This window comes from Cyrtonyx montezumae, unplaced genomic scaffold, assembly GCF_038088225.1.
Source record: "Cyrtonyx montezumae isolate F1298 unplaced genomic scaffold, pur_monq_1.0 scaffold_19, whole genome shotgun sequence".
Taxonomy (NCBI): domain Eukaryota; kingdom Metazoa; phylum Chordata; class Aves; order Galliformes; family Odontophoridae; genus Cyrtonyx; species Cyrtonyx montezumae.
The window spans coordinates 8,139,482-8,156,701 of NW_027071925.1; the positions used below are offsets into that span (position 1 = coordinate 8,139,482).

Genomic DNA, 17,220 nt, shown 5'->3' on the forward strand with positions numbered 1-17,220 from the left:
CCTATACAATCTGTACAATCAGAAAATGTGAGAGGCTGAACAATAACTAACCCATTTCAAACGTGATGGATGGCATCTCAGCTGCATAAAGCTGCAGGGCTCTGAAGAGCCCAAACAGAAGGAAACCACAACAAAACACTACAGCACGTGCTGCCTCACCTACCTGCATTAGCTTTCCCCACATTATGTCTGAAGCTCTCATGTCCAAGCTCAACTTCTCAACAGGAAGCTGCTTTAATGCTATTTTCATGCTTCTTCAGTGCTGTCAGCTTCATGGAAAAAATGCACATAAAAGCCACAGAATCTGTTTATCATGCTTTCATTTTGACACTGATGTGCACTTCAACATTTGTTTTCTATACTTAATCCTCATGTACAACTTGCTCCACTAATTACCAGAGGATTTGAGGTTTAAGTGTTTGCTTTTTTTCCCCCACCATCTATTCCACATGGAATCGATTGAACTGCAGCTCTTTCTTTAATATAACTTAATTGAAATGCACTTCCCCGATTCTTAACATCTTTTGTAAAATTCAGACAAAATATTGCAATATATTTTATGAAAGTGAAGCAAGCTAACAATTTCAATATCATGCAAAGCAAAATGCCAACCAAGCTTCTGATTTCATAACACTTTAAAGTACTCTTTTCTAACGAAAAGTATGTCCTTCCAGCCTGAGAAAACTCCACAGGTAGCTGAAACCAGCTAACCCCCCCACCCCCAAGAAAAAAAATGACAAGAGAAAAGATAAATGACAAGAGAATGGATGGTGATATTCCACTGCTCCACCTAGGAGCTGATGAGAAAGGCCAGTCAACAAGCTGCACTGAAATCACTAACTGCATGAGGAGTAAAGCACTCACCACTGAGATGAAGTGGCAGAATCTGGCCACTGCTAGCTCCCACCATTGCCTGTTTGTCATATAAGCATGAAGAGATTGCAACAATTTAATATGCTTCCTAGTAGCTTCATCTGATCACATTATATTAATGTCTTCTTCACAAACACCTCCTGATGATGCCTTGTCTCTTATCTACAAGATATTGTTTTATGAAGGACTGCAGGGTGTTCTCTCCCCTGTAAAACCAATTCACTGCACGAGGCAATCTTCCTGGGGTGGGAAGCAGGGCTACAAGGAAGACACAGTACTGCAACAACTTCAACTCCCAGGCATTCTTCATATACCTTCCTCAAGGGAAAAATCACCCACTTACTCCCTCCGTGTGTCCTCTCCCTAACGTGAGTTAGCCCTGACTTGCATACGTGGCTCTGTCAGCACGGAAAGTGCTGATCCACACAAGAACTTCGACAGAGTCAGGCCAGGTACGTCCTAAAAGAGCAGTACAAAACCCAAGGTCTTTCTTGCTGTTTACTGTTTGAACTCCCAAGAAACTTCAAGTCCTTTCATGTAGCCGAGCAATTATTTAACCAATAATCAAATTTTGGCAGCAAATATTAAAATCAGATCTTTTGAAAGAGACTCGGTGTTCTTGCTTCTAGCATTAACAGGGCTTGTTCGTTCAGCACTTCTTTTTTTCCCCCTGTTATCATGTGGCAGGCTATTTTTAATATTTGCCAGAATATATTTTGCATCTTCCTCTGATCCAGAGAGCAGTTTGCGAGCCTTGCCTGCATCCTGCTCCCTCCTTGCTGTTGCAGTCCACAGAGCTGAGCTTTTCCACCTCACTGCGATTTGGGTGGAGGCTGGAAGCAGCAGGAGCACGCAGCCAAGCACGCATGCCTGCTGCTGTGCTGAGCAGGCTGCACAGGGGACTGCCACGTGCCTGAGCACATGGTCACGCAGGCAGCAGCCATTCAGAGCCTCACGTGAGAGGCAATGTGAAGAGCAGCTCTGGTACCAGCCTGCTGCAGGCATGGCCAGTCATTCCCATGATATCACGTGGGACGGCAAGGGTCAGGAAATTCCCAGCCCTTCTCAGTGTTGGAGGTGGAATCCTTTGCTCCTGGGAAAGGGGGGGGCTCAGGTTATGGCTCATGCAACACCTATCAGCTGCTTGTAAACAACGATTACAGCTTCAGAGAGGATTCCTCCTCCAAGCTGCCTGCTGGGAGCACTGCCCTTCACGCTGCAGAGGCCGGCTACACGAGGAGGTCACGTTTAGAAACACATGGGAAGGACTATAACGCAGGGAGTGTTGCACACACACCCTTCTGTGGGCTGCCCCTGCACCAGGGCATTCCCAGCACGCAGCTGGGATGCTGGATGCAGCAGGGCCAGCCCTCCCCAGCCACAGGGTACGCCCAGCTCCAAGGGGAGTGAGGACTCCAGAACCCACCCAGCCCAGCCCACTGACAATCATTACAACTCCCTATCTGTGCAACAAGTAAGAAGTAATGGATAACATGCTCTAGATGACACCTCCCCACTGAGTACATACAGGGCAGTGAATACAAATCTTCACGTTCTTGCAGGACAGAAGTTGGGAGAGCATACTTCAAATAGAAATGCTTTTCAGCTTTCTGATCAATACATTCCTGACTTATTTCGTTACTGAAAGCAACAACTCACAGATTACAACCAATTACAAAGCTTGTTTTTATGTTTCTTCTCCCCTTAACCTTCGGGGGATCCTGCTCAAGTCGAATGGGGCAGCCAGCAGTCCAAGCACCACAGAGCAAAAACCACTGTCACAAATGCAAAGACAAGGAGGGCTTTTTAAGCTTTCCAAGGCCCTATCTGCCACAGGGAGCCAGGCTGTAATAATACACGGGACATTATTATGGGACAGTACAGAGAGAAAATATTACATTTTAATGGACAATTGCAATACTAAAAAAAAAAAATCAAAATACTCTTCTTTAATAAAAGCAGTACTACCATGAACAAGAAATGCATTTGATTCCAGTCTTACAAAAAACACTACCCTGAATCCTCCTATTCAAAAGCAAACCAGTTTTCCCTACACATTGATTACCAAAACAGGAATTTATAGCAAAGTAGATGCTTCTTAAACCTTGCTGTAGTGCAGAATAAAAACCACAATGAACTGGTGAGACTGAACATTTCTCCAGCAATCAGACAATCCAAGCTGGAAATAAAAAAAAAATCGGTTCTATTTATAAGGAATTTGTTCCATTTCAGTTTGTTCACTTGTTCTCCTCTCTCCCTGAGGACTTTGTAATGTCACGTTTGCAGCCACAGTCAGTCCAGCTTTGGTGGCCTGAGCACACTTCTCAGTGAAGGCCAAGGCAAATTCTCAGATCTCTTGCACAGATACTATTAAATGCCTATCAGTAGAAAGCAGTGATGCCACTCAGATATGCGAGCCATGCATTTCAACACACGCACAAAATTAAATCTCCAGCCAGTTTACTGCAGAGCCCTCTATGAAATGCACCATACAGGCACATGAATCACATCTGGTGCTCCAGACTCACACACACAGCCTTTCACATACACACTGTACGCACAGTAACTGCATGTGATATGCTGATGCTAACTGCCGTGGAGTCGTGTAAAGCAGGGACGTGAGAAGCACAGCATCTGATCCTCCCTTCAGCCCCAGTCCAAACACACATTTCCAATATTAATTAAAGCAAAATCTCGAGAACAAGATTTTTTCTTAAGTGCTGTCACCTAAAAACGTTCCCTACCAATAAGGAATTAATGTTATCGAAACTGTATTTTACACTGTTCTCTCCTCCATTCCAGTAATACAAATGAAAACAGCTATGTGTAGAGAAACAGTAGTTCACATCAATTAAAAAAACCTCAATTCATGTGAGTTTATATAAAATAGCTTTTAAGTCTCACAAGATTTTTTAAACCAAGAAGCTCCAGTGTAATATTTTAACATTTACCTTCAACTAACTTTCATATTTCAAAACAGCATATTTGCCCCAGCACGTTTATGACAGCCTTAAATGTTCATTCCTATTCTACTGATTTTTATTTTTATTTTTAAATAAATACAGTCTTATTTTAAAACAGAACCTTGATATGACTTTTTCCATGACAACACAAAAATATTCCAACAACTGGACAACAAACAAGACTTCTGTTAAGTCACAGTGCCCATCTGTAATGGGAAAAAAATGTTATTGTTAAAAAAATGAGCTTACCCTCAGAAAAAAAAAAAGGGTAATCAAAAACCGTATTATTCTTAAGACAATATGGCATGGGGAAAAAAATACCTTCAAGTTAAGAAGCTTTATCCTACACAGGAGACCTGACTCCTATTACAGCAACGAACGTTCAGTTTCTAGTGAGGGAAGTTAGTAACCCCAAGCTGCAAACAGCTCAGGGAAAAAAAACAAAAATCAATGAGATGAAAATAAGCTGCGCAGGCAGCTGATCACAAATAAATTCTGACAGGTGATCATTAAAAGCCTGGCCCATACCCAGGCTCCCCTGAGAAGAACGAGGCCAGATTATCTGCTTTTAATGCACAAGTGACAGAAGACGGGGTATCATACCCACACTGTTTTAAAAACATGGTTGGGAAGAGCAAGATTTTGTTTTATATTCCGCCTTTGCCAACTCCAGATATATTTTAACACTGGAAGCTCTCACAAGTTACTGGTTAACTAAGAAATACCTTGAAACTGAAAATACAAAAATGAAGTAAAATCCACATACAGTGAGTAAACAAAATCCACGACCGAACACACGTCTGTGACTTGGGGCCAAAGGCTCTGCTGACAGGTTTGGGGCGCAGTGGGGGAGCTTTACTTCTTTTTAATGAGAAAGGCGTGTTGTAGGCTCTTAAGACTTTTCTGCTTCATCCTGCTTTACAACTTTTGTCCTTCTATTTATTTATTTTGCCTCCTTATCTGATGACTCTGACAATGACTTCGCACACTGAGCGTGGCAAGCGATCAAGCAGAATGGAGAGGAGCGGTTTCCTGCTCCCACGAGCACACTTTGCTCTAGCAAACCTTGTGAGAGCAGAAGAGCACAATTAAGTCACCCTTGGACCTCTTTTTCAGGGGAAAAAAAGAAAAAAAAACAACCACACAACACAAAGCTCCATGTTTTCTGAACTTTAATGTTGACACTACTCTCCAGACCGTGATCTCAGCCATGCTGGTGTCAAGCCAGAGCAGTTACTCTAGATGTGCACTGATGTCTCTAAAGGGACAGTTTGAAGTGTTAATAAACAAATAGAAGAGTTCCACTGACACCAAGCAGACTTGAAAGGCGTGTTATGATCAGAAATTGGCCCCATGTCAATTTTCGTTGCCTCTGAAAGTAACTGTACGTGTAGCGTGTTAACTCTGGATGGAGTTGTACTCAGTCCTTATATTACAGTGTAGTTACAAGATTTAGTTCGCTCCACATACAGTGGCAAATTTCACTATGCTCAATAAGGAATAAGACTACGGCCAAAACTTCAAACAGGAAGCATGGTCTAAGGTTTGTCTTACAAATAATTACCTAGGCTACAACTCAAATAAGGGTAAAAAATAATATTAACATTCACTTTAATGGTCCTCTCTATTCATTCCTCACTATGGCATTTACACTTTACTATTTTGTTTGTGTGCTTTTCATCTGCTACTAGCCAGGCTACCAAAGAAGAAAACACAACAGGGAAGTTTCCTTGGCATTCTTGCAGCTTCCTGACGCAACTTAAGCAAAAATCTCTACGGAGCAACTTAAAAATACCTAGAGCTACTTTCCTTTTCTGACTACAAACGCCATGAACCACGTTAGCCCTCTCTAAACTGCCTGTCAACTATACAGACAGTTGGGAAGCGGTGACGTACAGTGGGGGGAGGAAGGCTCATGCCAACATCCAGAGGAAGCTCGGAGGGCTGATTTACCTGGTCTGACCGGGCTCTGCATGCAGTTCTGCGACACCATGCCTGGGTGGACTGAAGTAGAAGCCCTGCTGCTGAGGTCCATGACAGAAGGGGATGCTGAGGTAGCTTGCTGCAGACCTGGCTGGTGCGGGCTATGCTCGTGCTGGTTTGGGCTGGGTGGAATGCCATTTTCTGAGAGGAACTCTTCCAGGTCCATGTATTCCAACTGGAAAGTGTCTCCATCGTATGGCAGCGTCTTGTCCCATAATGTTGGGCCCAAGAAAGCAGACTGAGGGACTGTGGTACTGCTGCTGTCATCCTCTAACTTTTTCTCTTTGTCTTTTTCTTTCCCGAATGCTTAAACAAAACAGATTAAAAAAAAAAAAGACGTAAGAGCTGAGCAATTAAACTATTACTATTCTTTCTTTCTCCTGCACTCTCGGCTGGAAGAAATGAGCATCTGCTTTATAAAATCAACTCCCCTGATCCACTCAGTTTAGGGCAGAAGGGTCACGATAACTGAGCACCTCTGCTGGATGCAACCGGGCTCGGTTTTTTTCTGCTCCTTTTAGGGATCCCACGGCACGCTTGGATTTGAACGACAGCTTCAGAAAGCACTGGGAGACCTCCAAACCAGCATGTGCGTTATCAGCAAGCTGGGAGATACCGCTGTGTCCTGCTGGAAAGGAACGGTCCTCACCTAAACCTGGACAGTCTCTTACACTGTCGGTCTTAAGGTCTCACTCTTATAGTTCTCGAATTTAATAAGCGTTTTGCTTGCTTTAAGGTGGCCAGGCTGCCTGAAACTCGGCAACAGATTACAAAACGCATCATTTGAAGGAATAACGCTCTTAACGCTTTGAAGCGTCTCAGAGCGGCAGAGCCGGACTGACCGCGCATCGATGCTCAGGGGGAGCATCAAAGCGAAAAAACAACACCCTCAAGACATTTCCCACCCGTCCCTACAACAGCAGCGACCCCAACGAACCGCCGTACGGGAAACGGATTTCCCACGGACGTTTGGGAGACCCCGAAAGGACGGAGCGGTACCGAACCGCGCGGAGCCGCCATTGCGGGGCAAGGGGGGGGGGGGGAAGCGCGGGGCCGCGGCCGCCTGAGAGGTCTCACCGTCCTCGTGAGCGAGCGGCAGCTTGAGCGGGTTTTCCAGCAGGGACTTCAGCACCCCGTAGGTGGGAGGTAGGAAGGTGGGGTTCAGCGGGAGCGGCCGTGACATGGTGGGCTATTCTCCGGGGCAGAGCTGCGCGGCAGCGGCTCCTTCACCTCTTCCTCCGGCGGCGACCGCGGCGAAACGAGGGCTGCGGGGCGGAGCCGACGGACGGCAGCGGAGCGCCGGGCACACGGAGCGGGAAAAGCGCCTCCGCCGCGCAGCTCCTCCGGCACCGCCGCTCCCGCTGTGCGCTGTGCGCCCCGGCCGCGCGCCCATGTGCAGGCGCCGCTGACGTCACGAGCGGCGCGGCCCCGCCATTGGCGCGGGATGGGGGGGGAGGAGGGAGGCGGGCGGCCCCGGTCCTCAGCGCCGCCCCGGGGCGGGGTCGGCACGGCCGCGCCCCCGCAGCGCCACGCGCCGGGGCGGGGCGGGGCGGGGGGAGCCGGGCTCCTCTCTCCAACCCGGGACCCGGCGCCGTTTCCACGGTAACCGGGAGGCAGCGCGCTGCGCGTGACCGCGTGACCACGCGCGGCCTCCGCTGGAGCCGTCGGGCAGCGGGCCGTCCCTCTCTGCCTCCAGCGGCACGGCGGGGCCCGGCGCCGGCTGCTCCAGCGATCCCCCGGCAGCCCTCGGAGCGGCCGAACCGAGCGCGGGTGCAGCCGAGCTCCGGCAGCGGGCGGAACCGCGCACAGCGTTAACCCCACGCAGCCCCGCGCTGGGGCGGGAGCGCGCGGAGCGATGTTACTGCAAAGCTTTAATTGCAGACGTACAGAGGCGCAGTGCGCGTGGGGTTTATGGTACGGAGTGTTTCTCCCGCACAGTTATAAAGAGAAAATAAATGTAGGGGAATTGGTGGAGTGGCAAAGGGAAGGCGTGCAGCGCTGGGGCACGGCAGCGAGAGCAGGGTTAGCTGCGCCCGCAAGGAAAGAGCAGGATTGCTTTTAGGGCTGTCGACATAATTGGCGTTTCAGACAAAATATATTCAAAGCAACCCCAAAACGTTGTTGTCAGCGAAGCAGAGCGGCACTGAAGCTGTGCTGCTTCATTCCGTGGCACCCGGATAGGATAAGCTGTGTTTAGATTCGTGCTGGAACAAAATAAAGCAACGAGATGTGCGGGGCACTACACACAGGCACAGATCGTGCATTCCCAGCACACTGTAGATGGGAATCTCTGCACTGAAAGGGATCAGTGCTTCCCGATATGCAGAGCAGCAGAGGAACGGAGAGGAAAGAGTACATGAGCGGGTGTGGGGCTGTGGCTGTGGCACAGTGAGCTGATCTGCCATCTCTGTGCCATTGGGCCTCGATTCACAGTCACTGTCATCAGATCGGTGGTGCAGAGAGATGATTTTTGAGCTAAAAAGCGGTGCCTCCTGTGGTCTGATGTTGGTCCACCGTGTCAGGGGCGGCTGCTGGCGGTGTGGCAGCAGAGGTTGACCCTTCCCACCAATGTCCCATTCTGTGGTGAGTGACAGACGGCGGCAGAGGGGCGGTCTGAATTCCTCCGTGCAGAGAAAGATCGCACCCACTGATGTCCATCGACGCCTGCTGGAGGACGACGCAGAGCAGGCAGTGGATGTGAGCGCTGCGAGGGCGGGCGGAGCGTTTCAGCAGTGGGACAGAGGGGCATCTCCACCACTGCAGGTTGCTACGAGCACAGCGTGCAGCTCTTGTTCATCGCTGGCGAAAACGGACAACGAATGTGCGTTGAAACACAGCGTCTCGTAGCTGAGAACGTGCTCTGTCAAAAACGCTGCTGCATCCATCCTTCGCGGTTTCCACGGAAATAAATGGGAGGCATGACTTTCGGAGCGACCGACACGCGTGGAAGCTCGGAAGACATTTCCAGTCATTTGATTTTTATTTTGTGCAGTTCTTCCCTAGGAAAAACGATTGGAAACGCAACTCGGGATGCGGGAACCGTCGTGTTTAGGGCATCCCGGGCCCGGCGGGAGCACAGCTCAGCGCTGCAACCCCGGCGGCAGCGGGGGGGGGGGGGGAAAGCGCGGGTCGTCACGTGACCGCGCGGGCTGACCTACTTTGGGCCAATCGCAGCACGCGGAGCCCTTCTCGCCCCGCCCCGCCCCGCCCCGCCCCCTGCGTCGCGCCTCACCTCGCCTCACCTCACGTGACCTCGGGCGCTGCGGGCGCTCTTTGAGCCGTTTCGCTCTTCTGAATACGTTTCCTCTGGAGGAGAGAATGGCGGCAGCGGCGGGGAGCGCGCCTCAGGGGGGAGAGCGCGGAGGAGCGGTTCCCCGTGGCTGAAGTAGCTCTGTTTTGTGCAGACGTCCTGCAGACTGCGCGAGGGGGAGTGGGAGAGACAGCAGCGTTTGTTGTAGGCCTGAAGCAGCAAAACAGCCCCGGCCCGGCCTCGGGCGCCCGTCCTCCTCCGTGTGCCCGGCAGGGCGGTGCGCAGCAAGCCGAGTGTGTGCGTTTATACACCCACATCCCGGCCAGGGCTAGGAGCTGAAACCAGCAGCTTCTGAGGGGGGCACGAGGCCCTGGCAGTGCATCCTGCCCCGTGCCCCATGGCACTGCAGTGCTCGGGCTCCACAAACACCTGAGCACTGCATGAACCAGGGTCTGCCCCCCCAGAAAAACAGCCAGGCACTGCTTATGTGCTGCGAGTTGAAAGATGAATGATTTTGGCTGCCAACGTTTATAGTCAGTCCTGACCATGACAGTACATCAAATACACGTACTCGCCTGGAGAGCTGACCTGGTTTGAACTCAGTGAGCATTATCCTCATCAGTGACTACATTTTTGGAATTAATACTTTGCTATATTTTTTTAAAGCAGCCATAACCTCATCGAGCATTAACCAGCCTCTCAGGACTGTTTCAAGCACTTGATGCCCTGGGGAACTGTTTAGACCCAGCAGGTGTGACTAGCTAGTTAAATGAGATGACACAGCTGGACTGAGACAAGCCACAAAGAAGTCGCTGGCCTGTTCTGCAGCTGGACGTTGCTCTGAACAAGGGTAACTCCCAGCTGGTGCCAGTGGGAGAAACACTCCATCCTTCCTCTGTGCTTGGTTCCTATGCCTTTCTCACTTTTGGCTTGCATGCAGCAGGAAGGCAGTTAGAAATAGCTGTTCTTACATGCTTAGGCTGTTTGATTTTGGAAGTTGGCACTGGTTTTGCTGGAGGTAGAAGAGCACCCACAAGAAGAGAATGAAATGTCTCATCCCTGGGCAGAGCTGTAACAGGAGGAAGGAGTGAAAGGTGAGCATCTCTTCCTTATTCAGAGTTTCTAGTGAAGTCAGTGACCCAGATTTCTCCGAGTTCAAATGGCTGTTTCCAGCGAGCTTGCCAGAGGCATGGTGCTGGGGAAGGTCAGGCAGAATTTAGCTTGAAGTGTTCTGCATATTCAGGCTTATCGGATCTGGATTTGTAAAACTTCATACTGAACACACACTAAAATCTGATCAGTGCTCTGGGCTCCAGTCTTGCAAGGCAGCTACCCAAAGCTTGGGATTCCTTTCTGTCAGTGCTTCTGGGCTCAGTTCTGTAACAGTCACCTCATTCCCAGATTTTACTCTTAAAAAAATTAGAGAAAACCAGTTTTTAATCTTGTGGTATTTATTAAGAACCTAGAAATAAAATAAACTTCTTTACATTCTCAAGGAAGCCTGACCTGGTGGAAAACTGGGACGAGTCCTGCAGACAACAGTCAGCCTTCCAAACAAAGACATGAGAAGTCATGCTATGTCTTTTTATGAAAGAATCATCAGAACAGCACATGCTTTGAAAGAGCAGCAAGCAGTGCAGAAGTGCTCCTTACTAACCTGTATGCAGTTTATCCTGAAGGACTGGATCCATTAAGGCTTGCAGGTGAGATTTTTCCCCCCTTATTCGTCCCCAAAATATTCTCCTGCTCTCAATTATATGTGGCAGTGGGAAAGGTTCTTGGTACCAAGATCAGGCTGCAGCACCCTTCCTTAAAATCTATCCTCATGTCTCTCTTATGGCCTATTTTTTTTAAATCTCTCATAAGTTAAAAAAAAAAACCAAACAGTTGGAAACTAGTTGCTATCCCAATATCAGAACATATATGCTGATATGTGTAATGCCAGTCTGCCAGGCTTTACAAACCTACTTTTGTGAATACCATAAAGCCACACAGAAATGAACACCCACCAATTTTAAGGGGCAAATGTACCGTGCATTCTGTACACACAATTCCCTCCTTTATTTTATACAGCAAGATTGATCAGATCTCTATTGATAATGGTTTAAAAGGGCTTGGGTGGGGGAAGTATTAGTGACTCGGAATTTTTAAATGCATTTCTAAATATTGAATAAGCTTTACTAACACTGAGCATCCAAAACCTGGACTTCAGTTGAGTGCTGCAGCGTTTACCAAAAGGAAGCTGAGGTATTTTCCCATAACCATTTGTTGGCTCTGCCTCAGCAGCATCCGGGGCTGCTGCCTGCTGTGACACAGGATGGAGCAGCTGCACAAGTCCTGCCTCTCCTCTCAGCTGTGGTCAGCAGCCCCCTGCAGGGTCCTGCTGCCTGTTTTGTCTTCTGAAAGAGTAGATGAATAGATTATTAGTCTACTAAGAGTAGATTCCTGATTCCTCTTATAAGGACAGACGTGTATGGAAAAAAGTGTACATAACAACCAACATTCTATGGCCATCCACCAGCATTTGTGCAAGGAAATAAAGATGTCCTCCTGTATTTTCCCTTAAGTGGCTCTGACCTGGAGAATAAGTTATTTTGATTGGCAGAAGAAAGAAGGCTGTGATCTTATTTTTACTGTTTGCTATCGCTGTTTCAAACTTATCAAAGGAAGAAATAGAGGCTTTTTAGATGGCTGCTTGCCAGCATCACTAATCAGAATTTTAATGAGACTTTTCTTTGAAGGCCTACATTAGGACTAATTAACAATATATAAAGCAAATATATAATGCCATAAAAGGGATGCAGCCTGCAGCCTCTTGTACAGAATACGCGTTTCCATCTCCTTACAAATAGAATTGGTAAGCAAAATACACATCTTTATGCTGCTTAAATTTATGCAGAATTGCTTTACTGTTAAGCATTAATTAACAAAATGCCTTTAGAAGATGTGGTCCTGCACTCTTACAGTAAGTTTGAGATCTCTGTCAGATTAAGATGAGCGCTTACGGCTGAAGCCCTCAGATGAGATCTGCTCACTGTGACACAGGCTCTGAAAACTGCAGCCCAACACAGCCACAGTCACAATGGCAGGGCAGGCTGTTCCCTTTTACTGCCCTCAAGTACTCCATTTGCCACCATGGCCTCTCTGGGTGGACCACGTGTTCCTATTGTTTGTGGGCTGGGTAACTAGCCTGCAGCTCTCATTTCCCAATCATCATAAAAGGCGCTGTTAAATTTAGTCTACAGTTTTCCTCCAGACATTTAGGACAGAAAATCATTAGCAACTACAAAACATTACTCAAAACGCAGCCCCCTTTTCATCCACTCCCTCCAAAGGGTATAGGATGAAAAGAAAGAGGAGTAAACCAAAGGCATTTTTCTTTCCTACTGGTAAGATTTTGGTGCTATTACTGTTCCCTCCTGGGCTGACATATCTCTAACGAACAAAATTTGTTAGAAAGGGAAGCATCTTTAATTAGAGTTGCTTAGATACAGCTTAATGCAATTAAACACCTGAAAGTGTGGAATTACAACATCTGCTCAAACAGGCCATTAACCAGGAAGCCTCTTCCAAATTTAATGCTTAGTAAACAAACCTCATTTCTTTTATCCCTGTTAAATCAATATCACTTCTGATTCATTTAGCTCGTGAAACTAAAGATGAATGGCAGCGTGACAGTGGGGGAAAACCAAACAGACATAGCAAAGCACAGCAGAACAGAAAGAATCAGAGCCCCAGGTACTCCCCTTGCACAAACTCCAAGTCTCCAGCTCAAGTGGTGTTGGGTTGAAGCACTTGGAATGCTTGAGCAGGATAACGCTTTGGGGATTGCTCTGGACCAGGTCTGTGTGGAAAGCTGTGAGCAGAGTTTCTGTTAAGTGGCAGCATCTGTAATTAATAAGAATATTCTCTCAAGTGCCCATTAGCTTTGAACTAACATCAGACATCTTCTAAGTAAGCTTAAATAGCCATTTCAAGAGTGTATTTCTTGAAGTGTGTAAATAAATATATTCACAGCAATTTTAAGAGAAGAGCCAAACCACAGGATGAAGTGAGCCAGAATCATTCTGCATCTGTTACAACACTCGGGATGATGTTTGGGTTGATTTATAGTGGAAATATTTGTTTTTCAGCTGGAATTTTGGTAACTCAGAACAGATGCTCACAGCAATGTTGGAATAATGTCTGCCCGTGTTTCTCTGTACAGTGCTGTTACACATTTAAGCTAACCTGGGCTGGCTTAACCTGAATCTAATACACTATGAAGTTAGTAAGCTTAAGGAAGATGCCTAGCAATGGAGTGCTCATGGAATCCAATATGATTTATTTTTCCATTTTATCAGAATCACAAGGCATCCAATGGTGCACATGAAGAACTACCAAAGCTGTCAGATTTTCTGCTTGTGAATCTAGATGGAGAAGTGCTGCTTTATCAATTTAATAATTTTTCAAAGCTGTGTAGTATTGAACCAACTCATTTTTCTGACTTTTAATTTTTAATCTTCAGCAAGCTGAGAGATGTTTCTTAACAAAGACAGAGAAGCAGGTTCTCATGATGATGAAGTTATGTACCTTTCCTAAAGATCTGGCTAGTTGTCTTTAAAATCATTAAGAATCCAGTATGTTATTAAAAACAACCCCAACACACAGAACAGTAATCAGCTACCTGTATCACCCAGACTTTTTACTACAGAACAGAGATGAATACAGTCCTCTTTTCTCCACCAGAATTATTCACATCTCCCAACATTTTGCCAGATGAGAGGGAGTCTGCATTTATGTTTATGATATTAGCTGGATAGACAACACATTCTGAAACCGAGTGACATCTCTGCATTTGCTCCAGTGGCACAGAGCTCTGTTTTTTTTCATTTCCTTTTGCTCTGTGGAGGCCAGACACATAGCAGCCAAAGCTATTTGCTGATGCAAATCTCACATCATCAGTGGAGCTGTGCCTGATCTGATGTCTTTACCTTATGGTGCTGGTTGCTTCTTCTAGGAACTTTCAGCTTCTTTGCTGTACTGTTCTTGCTTCCCAGGAAAGATCCCCATAAGCTGGCACACAGCTATTTAATGGTTATCCCATTTGCAGCTGTATTTCTTTCCAGGTGGCAATACTGTATTCCTAACAGCTGAAAGCATTAGCAGTGTCAGAGAGGTTTCAGTTACTCATTTCTGTGTGAAGGGGATACTTTGGCTGCTGCTGTGTTAAGCTCTTGAGGACATACACAGAGCAACTTCCTCACTGATTTGCTGGGCTCCCAGCAATGCCAGGTGAAGCCCAACCTCGGGCTGTGTGCTGCCAGAGGCACAGTGTCCTGCTCAGTGCTGCTCAGCTGGAGGCTGCATGCTGCTCAGTCCCAAGTGCTTCTAGGTGGGAGAGAAAGGGAGAGGCAGAGCACCAGGAGCACAGGTCTTCCTTGGGCTGCAGCTGTTTTACACCTTCTCCTCTGAGCTATCACTATGTACCATCAGCATTTGGAACAACTGGAATCCCAGCACAAGTTTATTGTACAAATGCAGATCTTATTAGGATATATTCTTTGCAAGCAGGTTAGTATTGTAGCAGTGACATGAATCACCTCCTTAGATACCATGGGTACAAGCCAGCTGATCTCTGCTCCTTAGAGAATCCTGAACTGCTGAGAGCTCTTCTAGGTCCAAAGGGTTTGATCCTTCTGGGGCTGAGCTGTCCTCATTCCCTCAGTGCTGGAGGCATCCCCCCCCTCCCATGCTGTAGGATCAGTGAACAGGAATTCCGTGCATAGTCCTACAGGAAAGCACAGCTCTCTCTGGGTTACCCATGGGGAAGCCTGGTTTGCTTAGGAGTTGCACCGAGGTCCTCTGGAGGGCAGTCAGAGGTGTGATCACTGTAGGTTTGGTGGCTGAAGCACAGTGTCTGCTGAAACAGTTCACTCTCACTGGGCTGTTGAAATGTCTCTGGTATTGCACCTCACTGCCACACAGACTGGTTTTTATAATCAAAGAAATCTGTGGAAATTTCTGTCACAATAAGGTCACACTGGCTTTGCTATACGTGTTAGGTTTGCTGTCCTCAAAGATGCTGGGAAACTTTAACAAAAACTAAAATGTGTGCAGGTTCCTGGGATGGGGTTCTGGAGCTCTATCACACGTTGCAGCTGTAGCCACAGAACGCTGCTTTTGGCTCATTTAGAGAACACACATTTCAGCACTCAGAGGCCTCCTTATGATCAGGCATCAGCACAGGCAGCACTAACGAGAACTTCCAAATTAGCTCTGGAAAAAAAGTAATACTGAGCTTTCCAGTTCTATGCTAGGTAACAGGAGATGTGATTTTCTTTGACACTTGGAGGAGTTCCTCTCAAAATGACAAAACTTGGCTGATTTAGCTCTTCTCCAGCAGGCAGATGCTGCAGGGAGGAGCTGCTGGGCTCTGCTGGAGGGCCGTGGCACTGAGGCTGCACAGCCTGGCCTGCCCTGAGCCTGTGAGGATGGGCAGTGCGAGCTGCTCCGAGCCTGACTGTGACCTGGATTCATGAGGCTGCTGGATCCTGCTGTAATCTGTGATTTTAATCCTTTCTCCTCCCCTGGAACTGCATGAACTGAGGTTCATATCCAGAATCTGCACAAAGATTAAAAAAAAATGGTGATGGAAAACCTCTCAAGAATATGTCTTGTCAAGCAGTAGTCACTCCTGGTAATTACCATGCTTTCATCTGTAGCTGTCAGTGCACTGTAAAAAGTGGCTGTTACAGTGGCTGTTACTCCCATTTTAGAGAAGAAACAGATGTTGTAGGGACTTCTGAACAGATTAATACAGAAATTGCATGCCTAAAAGGTCTTCTAGAAAACCCCATCATTATCACGACTGATTTTGTTCAGCGCACCCAGGAAATCAGCAGATCTGCTGCCGGTGCTTTGCTTCTCTTCCTCGCTTTAAAGCAGTGGTTTTGGTTTGGAATTTTCATTTCACTTCTGTTCTGGGGCAGAGCTCAAGTGACACCAGCTATCAGCACTTTCTTCTCAGGGCAAACTTTCAGGTAGGGATTCGTTTGAAACTTCTCGAGGCTTAATTTGGTTTTCTGATCCAGAGACACAGAAGTGGCATTTGTGCAATCCAATTAGGCTCTGTCCTTGGCAGGGACGTGGTGTGGTGCACGTACATCCAGCTGACTCACTGTCCTTCCCTGCTCTCAGAGCCTTCAGCCTCAGTTGCAGAGCTGTGCTTCTTATCACAGGTATTTGGGATTACTGTGGGCTCAGTTTACCTGTTTGGGAGGCGTCAGAGCTGCAGTCTTCCCCTCAGAACCGTGGTGACAGGGAGGAGGGCAGGGCAGCAGCAGCTGGATGCTGTGCAGGCATCAGCAACTTGAACTGCTGAGGTCTCTGCATGCCACTGCCACCGCTCGTGCCCCCAGCAGCACCACGGCCCTCAGCTTCCCCTTCCAGTTTCTCTGCAGCAGAAACTATTGGTCTTCAAGTGGAGGAGAACAATTTCTCTCAGCCACATCAGAAATCAGACTGCTCATTACCCTGCTGTGCTCTTCCCTCCCTAGGAAGTGATCCCTCACCACAGAGTGCTCTTGTAGAACTCTTGTGCCATGGCAAAACTTCATTTCCACAGGCTCAGAAATTTTCTTCTGAGAGGGAATCTCTATTTTCTGAACATGCTGAAGTTACTGAGGCCTTTTCCTTCACTTCCCTGAAACCGCATCCATTTGTAAGTGGGTTAATGTGAGCACATAACTGAAGATGAGCAATCGTACCAAACTCTGACGAAAACGCACTCCAGAGATTTGAACCAAACATCTCTAAGCATGGCAGTTCCCTTCAGACAGCCACAGACTTTCTTCCTGGTGTGCACTTACCACTGATTTTTGTATAAATTATGATTTGCTGCAGGAACCTCACGCTTTTTGGAGCACTGCAGCCCATGGTGCCGTGCTGCCTCGTGTAAACTGAAACCAGCTAAGCACATGGGCATTTTTGAGAACTGAAGTTCAGGTGACTGTACTACATGGCCAAAGGTGAGCAGACAGGGGAATGAACAGGAGAAGATTAATTGCATTTCAGCAATTTTAATGATTAAAGGCTTCCTTTTAGTTGCATCTCCCAAATAGCCAAACAACAAGACAATCAGTCTTCAACTCTGTGGGTGTCTATTTCCTG

The 17,220-nt window shown here is 47.3% G+C and overlaps 1 protein-coding gene across 1 annotated transcript in view; it reads right to left on the reverse strand.

The window, feature by feature from the left end:
- HLF (HLF transcription factor, PAR bZIP family member) overlaps window positions 1–7,069 on the reverse strand; it is a 28,293-nt gene extending 21,224 nt beyond the window's left edge. Inside the window, exons 1-2 of the mRNA XM_065735480.1 lie at window positions 6,897–7,069; window positions 5,790–6,125 (exon numbers count right to left, since the gene is read on the reverse strand). Coding sequence (XP_065591552.1) covers window positions 5,790–6,125; window positions 6,897–7,002 — 442 coding nt within the window. The 5' untranslated portion in view covers window positions 7,003–7,069. The remainder of the gene's footprint in view (window positions 1–5,789; window positions 6,126–6,896) is intronic.
- Window positions 7,070–17,220: the final 10,151 nt, after the last annotated feature.